This window comes from Bacillus rossius, chromosome 8 (assembly GCF_032445375.1).
Source record: "Bacillus rossius redtenbacheri isolate Brsri chromosome 8, Brsri_v3, whole genome shotgun sequence".
NCBI classification, from domain to species: Eukaryota; Metazoa; Arthropoda; class Insecta; order Phasmatodea; family Bacillidae; genus Bacillus; species Bacillus rossius.
Window position 1 is genome coordinate 747,309 of NC_086336.1, and position 13,451 is coordinate 760,759.

General features: G+C 36.2%; 1 protein-coding gene and 1 long non-coding RNA gene across 3 annotated transcripts in view; one reads left to right on the forward strand and one right to left on the reverse strand.

The window, feature by feature from the left end:
* Window positions 1–2,086: 2,086 nt before the first annotated feature.
* Window positions 2,087–4,578, reverse strand: LOC134535432 (uncharacterized). The gene is made up of 2 exons (XR_010075614.1): window positions 4,342–4,578; window positions 2,087–3,703 (listed from the first exon to the last, which is right to left on the reverse strand). It is a non-coding gene; the product is annotated as an uncharacterized LOC134535432 (long non-coding RNA).
* Window positions 4,579–6,684: 2,106 nt separating this feature from the next.
* Window positions 6,685–13,451, forward strand: part of LOC134535433 (ubiquitin carboxyl-terminal hydrolase 31) — a 42,507-nt gene continuing 35,740 nt past the window's right edge. For both annotated transcript variants that reach the window (XM_063374525.1, XM_063374526.1), the window contains exons 1-3: window positions 6,685–7,524; window positions 10,463–10,705; window positions 10,952–11,090. In XM_063374525.1, coding sequence (XP_063230595.1) covers window positions 6,775–7,524; window positions 10,463–10,705; window positions 10,952–11,090 — 1,132 coding nt within the window. In that variant the 5' untranslated portion in view covers window positions 6,685–6,774. The remainder of the gene's footprint in view (window positions 7,525–10,462; window positions 10,706–10,951; window positions 11,091–13,451) is intronic.

Genomic DNA, 13,451 nt, shown 5'->3' on the forward strand with positions numbered 1-13,451 from the left:
TGAAGGGATCAAAAATGGGAGGGGGGGGGGGGGAAGTATATATGCTTAAGGAAACTATGTAGAAAAAAAAGGCATTCCACTTGTAGTTTTCGTATATCACCAATAAATCTGTATAAAAATATTCCGGTTTATATTTGAATGACCCTATTATCTAATTCACTTTTAAGAATAATATTGTATATTGTTGCATTCAAAATTTACATTAAAAAAATGACATTTTGACTTACAAAAAGTCAACAGTAAATACAATATTAAAGTTTACTAGTCAAGCCTTGAAATTTTGAGTTAAAATTCAGCATGAATTATTTTTGTGTTAAGTCTAAACCTTTAGACCTCATAAATCATAAATATTTTCTTCAAAAGTTGTTATTTCAAGATCAAAAGTAAAGTAAAAGACCTAGTAATTGTATCTCACTTACACAACTTTAAAGTGTACAAATAAAATCATATATAGTTCTCAGAATGAGTTTCCTTGGCCCACTCGTGTTTCAAGTATACCAGCTTTCTCACATTACACTAGGTAGCACACCACACTTTTCTGATGGTTCATAAATTTTTGTGAAGGAAAATAGTATAAATAATGCTGTAAAGACCTAATATAATTTCTGGTTTATTATTACTTGAAGCTAACTACTGCTAAATAAATCTAAAACCAACTGTATAGCTCTTAGAAACATATGTACTATGGAGTAGATGAAAGAATTGGACTGAGGATACCTTCTTTCTCTTCACCCACAAGATGAAACAATTTATATTTAAACACAATGTGGGTAAATGTTCCATATAGCGTATCCAAGCCTATCCCTTGATCCTAATGGCATGATCCTGAATATATTGATCCTGTGGTACATGATGCTTGCTGTTTTAATTTAGTACATAGAAAGATCCTGGATACAATAATGGGGTGATGTAACAATGAATTCTGATGGTATTATCACATCAAATAAAAATCTGAAAGTAATTTTTTTTTTACTTCCTAAAATTATTTTTATTGTAATATTTTTGTTATGTCCAGGATCTTTGATGTACTAAATTAAGACAGCAAGCATCATGTACCACAGGATCAATCATACAGGATCAAGGCTTAAACTTGAGTACGTGATAAGGAACAATTACCCACGTATAACAAGAAGATACCAAAATTTAATTATAACTGAACAAAAAAATAAGATGCAGTAAAGGAATGCTAAGGGTAATGGAAAGTCCTAAATAGGTAATTTCATTTTCTGGTTTATAAAATAGCCTATTTGAAGCATAATATAGATTTTCATGTACACAGGTGAGATTGGCACAATTTTAATTGTTTCGCTATCAACATTTTGCAGAATACTTTATTTTATTAATTTAATTGGAGGTCTATGTGCATTTTAGCAATGCAGTCAGCATACAGAGAGCAACTGCAATAATTAAAGTTATCATTTTTTGTCTCTGAATATATTATTTTCACTCATTGCAGTAATGTTTGGTTACATTAAAGTTTCAAAAGATATTTAGAAAGTTTTAAATAAATAAGAATGGATGCGATAGTGTACACTGTACAGAAGTTTTATTATTATTTTTTTAAATTTCCACCCACTGGTATTTTCAACTTCTTGCAGCACTGGTTAATCCTAAAAAAATTGTTTCAGATCAAAGTTTTATACAAGTTTTAGAAGAATTGCAATAATTGTTATAGATTTTATAGTTAACTTAATAGAGTAATTAAGAATATTTGTTTGTCCATTAACCCCTCATTATTTTACCCACAGCACCCTTGATGATTATCAGGTGGTTATAAAATTTTTTAAAATTGACAACAAATTTGAACAGATTCTATGGTGTGCCTACTAAGATAGTTAGGAGTTTTTTGTCCTCAAACCTTTGTTTTTTTCCACCCCTTAACAGTTATGGCTGGTCATATTCAAATATGTAGACAAAATTTTTGGTAATACTCCTTTAAGTTATAATATGTTCAAACAGATGTGATATGTTTCATGTTATGGGAGTTGAAGTGATTTAAATGTTTTTCAAAAAATCTTCCCCATTTATACCCCTTTTGTTGGCCTATATCCATTAACAAACTCAACTGAGAATTTCCATAACCATATTTTATGTATTAAGTGATTTATTTGTACAAAATTATGGCAGTTATAATGACAATAAAAATGTGGTACATACACATGGTAACGACTGCAACAGGTAGTCTTTCTTCGAAACATACCTAACAGTACAATTTATTCTAGTCATGAGTTTGCTTTTTTCAGCTAATTTATAATACCTGAACAATTTTAACTTACAAGAAATGTAACACATATTTTGTACTTACAGTTAAATTGATCAATATTACTTTTCACACTTTATTCTACAAATGATATTTAATCCCTACAGTCAAATAAATTAACCAAAAACAATTCATTTGAAACCAAATAACAAAATACTACTAGTTTATAAGATGGTAAGAATTCATTTAAAAGCATGTGTTATTTTTTAGTATGCAGACTTTTTGGGAGCTGCATGTATATAAAAGCTTGTAACCTTTTAATTTTATTTTAGATATTTCAATTTTCTCATGTTACTCAATACATGTATGTGTCCACTGTCTTACGTAAAACACTTTTACATACATAAAAAACTTTTGTATAATTGTGCGCTGTGAATACAGGTAATCCTGAATGTTCTTATGAAGTGACATCCAATTTTAAATATCATTTAATTTAACACAATAAATCAAATGAGTGGTTGTAACTTATAATGAACACAAAAGTAAGAAAAAAAAAGGCCACACGGCAGAAATGGTAGTTAAAAAAAAGGTAGAGGGCTCAGTGGAATTTCATTACATTTACAAATCGGAATACTTTTGTAGTTTATAATGTAAAAAAAAAACCTTTATACTGAATAGTTATTGAACATAAAACATCAAGTAAAATAAGTTTTTAAGTGTGGATGTAGAACTTATTGAAGGTTCAATTGCATACTATACTACAACTTACTTTCTAACTAGCTGTATATACATCACATGATCATAGGTTATAAATATGTTGAAGATCAACATTTTAAATTTTCCTCTACAATTTATGGTCAGCCTTGCTATGTTTAAACTCGAATTACAATTCTTTGAAGAGAGTGGCCCAATCCCATGTATTGTGACTTTTTTTGCAATGTGATTCAAGGAATTGGACTGATCGGAAAAAAATGTTAAGGCAACAGATAAGGGAAACAGTAGAGAACTGTGTAGGAGGTTTAATAAAAAAAAGTATCCCGGTCACCATACCAATCTTTAACATCAAATAAAAAGTGTGAAATACCCCACACATATATGTTTGTATGCGCCTGTACAAAGGTTGTAATGATGGACTGCATGTTGACCAATAATGTTAAATACTGCTTCATCACATGTAAATGCTACCTGTGAATAACAAAGGACCTTAGAGGCAGGTGAAAATATATATCTGCACAAGTAGATCTTACAAGTTATGTTATGTAACATAAACATTTCACCTATATTTGGCAGCATTCTAGACATAATAAATTATAACAATAGATCCATACTTCACTGTCCACAGAATTAAAATATGTTGTAGCAGCACCACGATTCAATTTTATGCAGTCACATGTAGTGAAAGCTCCAATATCAAAATGTTCGGAACACACATATTTAGTTTTAAATGTTTCAGCATTACTGGCATCAAGGTCATAGCCAATTGCAGCAATCCACTTCAATAACCTGGAAACAAAACAAAAAAAATTTATAGTGTGAGCTAGTACATACTTAAATCAGTATTTCCAGATTATTAGCTAGCATGTAGCATACTATAAATAAAAGGTATAAACATACATGTATTTAATTATGTGTATTTAGTTTAGCATTACCACTCAATGAACGTATATATTTCAGAGGTAATGTTTTATTATTAAAGTGCTGCAGAGTGTAATAAATTTGGTGGGTTTCTCTTAATTACGATATATTAATTTTCATTGAATCACATATTGTATAAATAATATAAATTCAGTAACACAAAACGATTTTTAGGGTTCATATCACAAATCATTACATTTAAATTACTGATTTATGGTAATTTTACTAAGCCCATACTATCCCCAAATGGGTATATGTATATATATGTGTATACATATGTGTGTGTGTATATATATCTATGTATGTGTATATATATATATGTGTGTGGGTTATTAAAAATAAATAAATGATTATACTACGTAATTACAAAATTATTATGTGCGCAAATTCAGGTCTCGATAATATCGCTCTATAAATCCTGTATAATAAGCCTTAACATAAATGCCTAACCCTTAACATGTTAAACCACTTATTGTAATTTTTTTAATATAAACATCAGTACTCACTTGCTTCGGCTTCATGGAAATCTGAATGTTGTCACATCAGGATTAACAGTAATACTGTTCCTGCACGAAGACACAAAACATTGATGTGTATTCACAGGCATCTTCATCGGCTTCTTAATTCACAATCATATAGGAAAATAATTCAAAATGATAAATCAAACTCCATTGTAAAATCCATCTTTCACTCGACCAAAATCTACTACAAACCGAAAAAAAAAGAGCGACTATAATGCTCAAATCAATCTGTAAACGAATATTACTGCAAAAGAAAAAACAATTTTTACAAATCAAATGTTTTTGAAATCAAAATAAATTAATATTACACTATATTTATTGCATTATTAGTATTTATTGCATAAATTTAGTTTCTTATAAACATTCAATTGACATTTGATTATGAACACTAACGCTACCTATGAATTTACAAAAGAACTAGGTCAATCTACTAGCGCTATCTGTTGTGCAGATTAAAAATAGTATCTGGGTACATAATGGTCTATTAGAGTTGCCACCCCCTATTGTAATATTCCATTCATAGATAAAACAAATCGTATAGTCAAACACTATAGGAAAATCGGAAAAATAATGTGAGACGCATAATGCAGTACATTATTGCGGCAGCATCGGATCCTATGACGTCGACATATTTGTAATAAGGGTTTTTTTTTTTACTATAAAGAAGATACGGTTCTGCAGTTGTAATTATTTATTATAGCTTTAAATGTCTGAGAAATATTTGGTTGCAACCATTAAAATATTGTCAACTTCTCGAAGTAGTTTTTTGATGTGACAACGTCTAATAAATCGATGAACGCGGGCTGCACACACGAAAAAGTGTCCCATTACGTTGTGTCCCGTTATGCTAATTGCTCCGTTACGCTGTGTTCCATTACACTGTCGGCGAGTGCAGTAATAATAGGTTATGTTATAATTGACTAAAAAATTATGGTGATTCATATAATTGACGATAGATATTTTATTACAGTTTATTTATATGACAACTTGTTCATAATTATATTTAAATTTTATAGCTAAATGCCAGTTTTTAAAATTAATTACAAGTCATCTACACGTGAACTGTTTCGTCGACTGTTTATAAAGTGAAGTGAAAAGTTAATGTGGTCTTCATTGCTTATTACAACAACAATTTCAGCAATAAAGGTTAATTATTCTTGCATTTAAAAAATCTGATTACTAGTATAATTTCAAGTATTTATTCTTTTATTATTAAAATAAAAATTATTCAATTTTATTCATAAAAGTATGCGATCATTTCATCAATGTTTTGTTTTGACGTTGTCACGTTAAACTATCGTCCGTAAACCGACTTTACAGACAACCAATTTTTAATTTAAAGTTTTATAGATTCATTAGTGCTAAAGTCGTTGACGTATGGGGGTATAAACCCATATATTTTTGCTTACCAGGACATCTGGGAACATAACAAGTCTATCGGTGTGCCAAATAAATATTTTTTATATTGAAACAAGTCTGGGAAACATTTTATAATATTTAATTATCATAAAAATAAATTATCATAACCAACGACACATAGATCTTCGATCATACATACTTATAGATAACACATTGGTACTTAAATTTTTTAAATTACAATCAGCAATTTAACGAACCAAATACCGGTTAATATTTCTCTTAGAAGTGACTGTTTTTCTAACCACAAAAATTCTAATATCTTATACTACATGGGTAGATTTTATAATAAAAAAATACCGAATTATGATTATTTTTATGTGACGTTTGAGCTAATGTTATAAATTAAATTAAAGATTAATCTAGAAAAAAAAAATGACCAAATCTCTGTACATGGTTAAATTCTTTTAATTATTAAAGAAGCAGCTTCTTGTAAATAAAAGGCAAAACAATCTCAATTCCATTAGTATTCAGATTTATAGTGTGAAAAAATAAAATATCTCACCAATACAAGATAAAAAAAACAATCACATATTAACATTGTCAACTTCATTGATACCAAATCATTGAATCCTACTCAAAACCACTGAACTACTCTTATGAAGTCATCATTTCACTTACTTTTTTTTTGACATGTAAACAGCTCACGCATTTCCCGGTATCAACAATTAGTAAACAATTTGGTTTTACTCCTACAAGCCCCGTTAGTTCCCGGATCGTCACGAGCTTAACTAAGCCGACAAGATACCTCAAGCCAAATAATAGGAAATTGTCTTACATATTTAAAATACTGTGTTCTGGAATGCGAAGAACCAGATGTTTTTATGGCTGTAACAGCAACGTAGGCCAATAATATGTGTGCAGTGAAATAGGGAATCGAGATGACTAATCGAATTATGTTTGCGTGTTGAGCGTGTTGTTGTTTGGTGATAATTTTTGCAGGTTATTGGGAGGGGTAAAATAAGTGGTCTAAATGTCTGTTCGACATTCAAGCCATCCATTATGTCGAATAGGAACTCTATGAAAATAGTAAAATCGTGCTCAGAAGGTGAAATTCTGGAGAGAGAAGAAACTCGGTTAATAAGTAATGCTTCGGAATTTGGCAACCGTTTGAGCGATGAGAACCTTTTGAGAAGTACATTTTCTTTGCCGCGCAATCCTTTCTCGACCCGCTCCAGCAAGCGCAGGGGCAAGCTGAAGGCGCCCGCGGAGGGCATGTCGGAGCCTCGGGACAAGGCGAAGGTGTTCCGCAGGCCTTCGTGGAGGAAGTTCATCGAGCGGGTGATCCAGCACGTGTCGCGCGACAAGGCGACGTGCTCGTACGAGTACGCGCGCCGTGGTTGGGTGGGCGGCCTGCAGGGTTGCTGGCAGGGGGGCGGAGTGCCGGGAGCCGTGGGACTGCGCAACCATGGCAACACGTGCTTCATGAACGCCGTGCTGCAGTGCCTGGCGCACACGGACATTCTGGCCGAGTACTTCGTGCTGAACCAGTACAAGCTGGACCTGCGGCGACGCAAGAGACAGGGTTCGCGCGGGGAGCTGACGGAGCAGTTGGCACTGCTGCTGAAGGCGATGTGGACGGGGCTGTACGAGCCGGACATGTCGAGCCAGTTCAAGGCCGCGGTGGACAAGCACGGCAGCCAGTACCGCGGCGGGCAGCAGCACGACGCGCAGGAGTTCCTGTTGTGGCTGCTGGACAAGGTGCACGAAGAGCTGAACACGGCCTCCAAGAGCAAGTACAAGGTCGTGAAGGTGAGCACGTCTGGACTCCTCAATTAACACATCACATTATTCAGTCGGTAATAGTCTTATGTCGCTGCTTTTCCGTAGTCAAGTAATAACATTTTGAAAATATATATTTTTTTAATACTAAAGGTGTTTTTTATAAACAACATTTCATAATTCCTACTGGTATCTGAATAATTACAGTTTGTAGGTCACATTAGATAGCTTGTGCTGGAGTGGCCATCGCCATGGGCTTCAACTGCGTTGCCGATCCTGTGGTTCTTCATGTGTGGGAATGAGCATATTTTGCATTTGGATATTGTGATACATGGAATGTGAATAATACATTTATAAAAATTACTTGATTCCTTACTGTGCATCCAAACTCTTAAGTGTCAATCCTTGACAGGGATTTGTTTTAGCAGTATGGAGGCGCGAACCTCAGACTTGTAATTTGCGATAGCATGTAACCTGACATATAAAAGGAATAGTCGTTAAGTAAGTGTATCAAATGTAATAAATACTGTTTGGACGTCAGATTACATGGTATTGCACGTAAAAAGTCTATGCTTCGCCTCTATACTGCTAAAAACATCTCTGTGAAGGGTTTGCTCTTGGGTTTGGATGTACAGTAGACACTCACGTATTTTTTTTTTAATAATATGTTCCATTGAGTAACAATATCTAAATTCGAAATATATACCACAGGAATGGCAACGCAATTTAAGCTGCTTCAATGCATAGGCTAGCAAATGTGACCTACAAACTGTAATTTCTCAGAAATCAATAGGAATTTAGAAACGCTGTTTACAGGGTAAATAGAGGAATGCTCATTATTAAAAAAAAAAGTACTTGTTATTGGAATTTTATTGTAACCTAATTTACGGAAAAGCCGCGACGTTAGAATTTTACGTAAGTCAAGTTAGCTCTATGTTTAACTGTTGCTGACAGTAAATGTGGAAAAACAGGTAATGAACTACAATTTTTTTATTTATTAACTACTATTTACACTATTAATTAAATATAAACATTGAAAATATCTGTCCACAATGGCTGCCTTTCATTTAATCCACAGTTTATTCCTCCCACAGCAGCTCTAGTTGACAGTAGCGCTCTGTAGCACGCACCACCGTCCCAGCACACTGTCGCGCACTACTCACTCGGTCGTCGCACATGAGGCCTGCCACTCGCCCTCTCCACTTCACTTGCGCGGAGGCCCAACTGAAGTGTCGTCTCCACTTGAACCCCAAACATGGCATTTACCCCTCAAATTAATTTCAATGAGGAATTTCCGTGATTTTCCCAGGTTTTGCAGTAAATTTTGACTATCCCTGACCAATTACAACTTCCCTGACTTTTCCCTAACATTAGAAGTTAGCTATTTGATAACAAAGTTAAGAACTATAAATAGTCTTGAGTCTTATAAGGTTAGTGTTAGTTTCAGTGTAATATAGTCAGTGTTAATTTTGAGTAAGAGTTTAAGCTAGCTCATATGTGAAATTAAAGTGTAGTTAATAGGACAGTAATGATAGTGACAGACTGATAGTTGATGTGGATATGGAAGATGGCTGCCGACAAACTTAAGAACTTAAAGGATTTCTTGGCCGAAATCAGGAGAAAATTAAGAGTAGCCGGGAGAAAATTAAATTTAGCCAGAATGAAATAAAGAGTGGCCAAGAAGAGGTGAAGAATGCCATAAAGAGCGAAATAAAAAAAAATGAAGGGCCAAGAGGAAATGGAAAAGGCACAAGGAGATATGTGAAAGAAGCGGGTGGTGGCGCAAGAAGACATGCGAGTGAACTAGTCGTTACTCAAGAAGAAATGAGGGAGGTGCAGTGTATTTAGCCAAACGTGAAGAATTGTGGCACAATAGCTAGCTGAGTTCGAGCAGACTACAGCATAGCACGTAGCAGCTGTCATTTAAGAAGCCGTCAAATGATAAGGGAAGTTACAGCTGCTACAAACCGGAAGAGTTTCTGAGGAAAAATCATGATTGCAGTGTTGCGTGGTTTCCCGAAATAACTCAAGAAATGCTTGAACTATCCTCACTAGTCTAGACCACGGCTGATCCCTTTTATTTCCAAAAAAATAGTTTTTATTGGTGTCAGTCTTTAATAATCATGGGTTGACAAGACTCAGAGTTTAAAAAAAAAGTATCTGTGTTATTTGAGATGCTACTTGTACTTGAGTGTGAATGTAAGAAAGGAAGCAAGCAAGCAGAATGCTGAATGCTAAAGTTATAGTTTTGTGTGATGTTGTATTGCCTGCACTACGGAGGTGCCAACCTCAACACTCCTGTTACGGGAACACTACCGGCTCTATCCAGTCGCCTGGGCACTTCATATCCTTGACAGACCCTTACTTATTGCTGTACAATAAACTGTATACTTTATATACTTAGTTATACTGTACTATGTAGAATTACATGTCAGTAGTATTATGGAAGACTCGCTGTGACTGCATTATGGGTGGATATAACTTTCACATATCTTACCTAACTTACACAGTACCTACTGATCCAGCCCGAATAGTTGTGTCCCATTATTTACGGTATTTTTAGGGCATCTCTCAAGAAGCACTGTCAATCTTTAGTTTTTCCTTTTTGTTGTGCTGAACTCATGACGAAAGTATACACAGCTGTATGGTAAGATGTAAAATAAGAATTGCCAATTCCTCTATGAAACTTCAGGTTGGCAGCTGTTAACATTTACAGCAAAAAGGTACTGATATTAGACAATTAACCTCATTTTGTAATATTACCGACTTAATATTTCTGTAAAGATCTGCACTTAGTCTTCTGGTTAATTTCTCGGGAACTTCACACAGTTCATAAGCTAGTCAAGAGGCTCTATTTAATAGTGTTTCACGCATTTTGTTAGATGGTATCTGTTTGACGCTCACACTTTGTTCTATGAAGGTTGCCATCAGTTCAGTGTTGGTAAGAAGGGCGATGTGTCTGTTGCAGAACACGTTCGGGCGGCCCGACGAGGTGGTGGCCGCGGAGACGCTGGCCAACCACGTGCGATGCAACAACAGCTTCGTGCACACGGTGTTCCAGGCACAGTTCCGCTCCTCGCTCACGTGCCCGCGCTGCCATCGCCAGAGCAACACCTTCGACCCCTTCCTGTGCATGTCCGTGCCCGTGCCGCAGACCCAGCACCGGCCGCTCTACGTCACCGTGCTCTACACGGCACAGCAGCCGCGCCAGGTACACCTCGCTAGCCTTGCATTTATTACCTATTTCATTTTAACATAGTAGCATATTCTTTTTAAGGGGTTTAAGTATTTATGGTGTAAAATTCTCCTTCCAAGGGCCATAGTGTACCAAGCGGCCTCAACCGTGCTTGACTTGTGATGGTTATCTTCCCCGGCAGGCCCCGGTAGTTCCTAGAGGGGCTGGTATCTGCTGGACGAGAACTGGGAAGGAAGGCCTCAGAGACTGGTGGTTGTGCAGGTGAAGCTGGGAGTGTGGCTGCCGGCACAAGCGGTGGTGCGGGAGCTGAGACATGCCTTGGCCCAGGACACTGGCATATCCCCCGCTCACATGCTGCTCACAGAGGTCGATGATTTGGGCTTCCAGCGCACTTTCTCAGGTGAGGTCATCATCCGTGTGCTATCAGCGGGTGGCTGTGAGTGTGTACTTCTGTGTGGTCTTGCTAGGCTGGCTAGTGAGGGAGTCATTTGTCGATAAATGTTTCTGCCTCTTGAACCCCGTACTGTGTGTTGTCTGCATGCAATTGTGAAATATTTATTTATTGTCCTTTGAAATAAAAGTAGTGATCTTTAAATTTAGATAGTACACTAGGGTCTCGATAATCCGAGCTCCGATAATCCGAGTTCCCAATAATCCGAGTCAGTTTCGGGGGTTATGAGAAAGAAAAAAAATATGAATTTTGCAAACACACATACACGTAGGGACGGCCAGGACTACGTTGAGGAGGAAGGCCTGATGGGGTGAGTTGGGTAAGTGACTGTACATAGCAGGTAGCCGCCCACCCCTGCAGAAGTCGCAAGCATCTATTTTTAGTACATTGGGGGAAACCCCTTTTCTCCGTCGGCCTAGATCCTCCGCCCCCTCGTCACTTCCCCGCGTTCCCTCCAGAGGGCAATTTTTAGTTCCCATAAGTTCTTCGCCGTGAGCACATCTATGTAGTAGTTACGTCCCAGTTCTATTACGAACCAGTATGAGTAAAAGAAAACATACTGAAATATCATTAAGTGATAAATTAGAAGCGCTGACGCGGGTTGATAAAGGTGAGCCGCTAAAAACAATTGCGCGTGATTTAGGAGTGAGTGCTGTTACTGTGGGTGACTGGAGGCGCAACAGACAGAAATTGGAGTTATGGCAAACTCAAAAAAATCTTTCTCAGGCTACAACATCCAGATCTCGTATGAAAAAAAGTGAGTACGAAAAAACAAGTGAAGCTTTGTTTTCATGGTTTTTAGCACAGCGGCAAAAAGGTGTCCCTCTTTCTGGGCCTATATTACAAGAAAAAGCGCAGTATTTTCGTAATAAATTACAAGAAGGTGAAAGCAATTTTAATGCCAGTAAAGGATGGCTGGATAAATGGAAAAAAAGATACGGTGTGCGGCAATTGCATATCACAGGAGAAAAGCTTTCAGCTGATGCTGCTGGTGCTGAAAACTATGTTCAAAAATTTCAAAGCATGATCGAAGAAGGGGGCTACACACATGATCAATTATATAACTGTGACGAGACTGGGTTAAATTTTAAAATGCTACCTGACAAGAGTCTAGCATCCAAAGACGAGATTTCCGCTCCTGGGCATAAAAAGAGCAAGGAACGAATTACTGTTATGCCATGTTCCAATGCCTCTGGGACACATAAGCTTCGTCCCTTGGTGATAGGAAAATCAAAAAAACCTAGAGCTTTTAAAAATGTAAATATGAACGCACTACCCGTCGCATACAAAAATCAAAAGAACTCGTGGATGAATACGACCATTTTTAAAAATTGGTTCTTCGAGGAATTTGTTCCTTCAGTAGAAACTTTTTTAAAAGAACGACAATTACCGAGAAAAGCACTGTTGGTTATTGACAACGCTCCATCCCATCCAAACGTAGAAGAGCTTTCAAGTGATGAAATTAAAACTGTTTTCCTGCCCCCAAATGTGACTAGCCTCATTCAACCTATGGACCAAGGCGTCATTGCGACAATAAAGAAAAAGTACAGACGCATGCTTTTGACATATATTTTGCAAGAAGAAGAAATTTCATTAGTAGATATGCTAAAAACAGTTAATATAAAAGACGTTATCTATTGGTTAGTTGATGCGTGGTCAGAAATTAAACAGGAAACTATACAGAAATCCTGGTCAAAACTTATAAAACCGAGAGTTTCACAAAGTGAAGAAGAAGAAACAGTTGAAGATGACTGTGATAATATGACTCTATTGAATTTAATGGTGGCAATCCCTGGCTGCGAAATGGAATCCAGTGCTGAAGAGGTTAAGAAGTGGTTAGACAGTGATGAAATTGAAGAATTGACAGATGAGAAAATTATTGAAATGGTCAACAACCGGGATGAGGACACCGAAAAAGACGAACAAGGGGAAGAAGAAACCAACAAAAAAATTAGCCATGCAGATGGGTTTCTACGCTTAGAAAAGGCACTCGAATACGTGGAGCAGCAAGATGACGTCACGCCAAATGACGTAATGTTTTTTAAGAAGTGGAGCACACGAGCAGCTGAGAAGCGAGGAGCATTAAAAAAACAAAAAACAATAATAGATTATTTTAAAAAATAATAATTATGTATATATTTCTAATCTGCCTTTCAATATGTTTGTATTTTATTTTTATTAAAACATCGACATATGTATTAGAAATTGATTTTGCGTGTTTTTATTCATATTTCCAATAATCCGAGGTTCTGATAATCCGAGTTGGCCCCGGTCCCATCCATCTCGGATTATCGAGGTTCTAGTGTATAA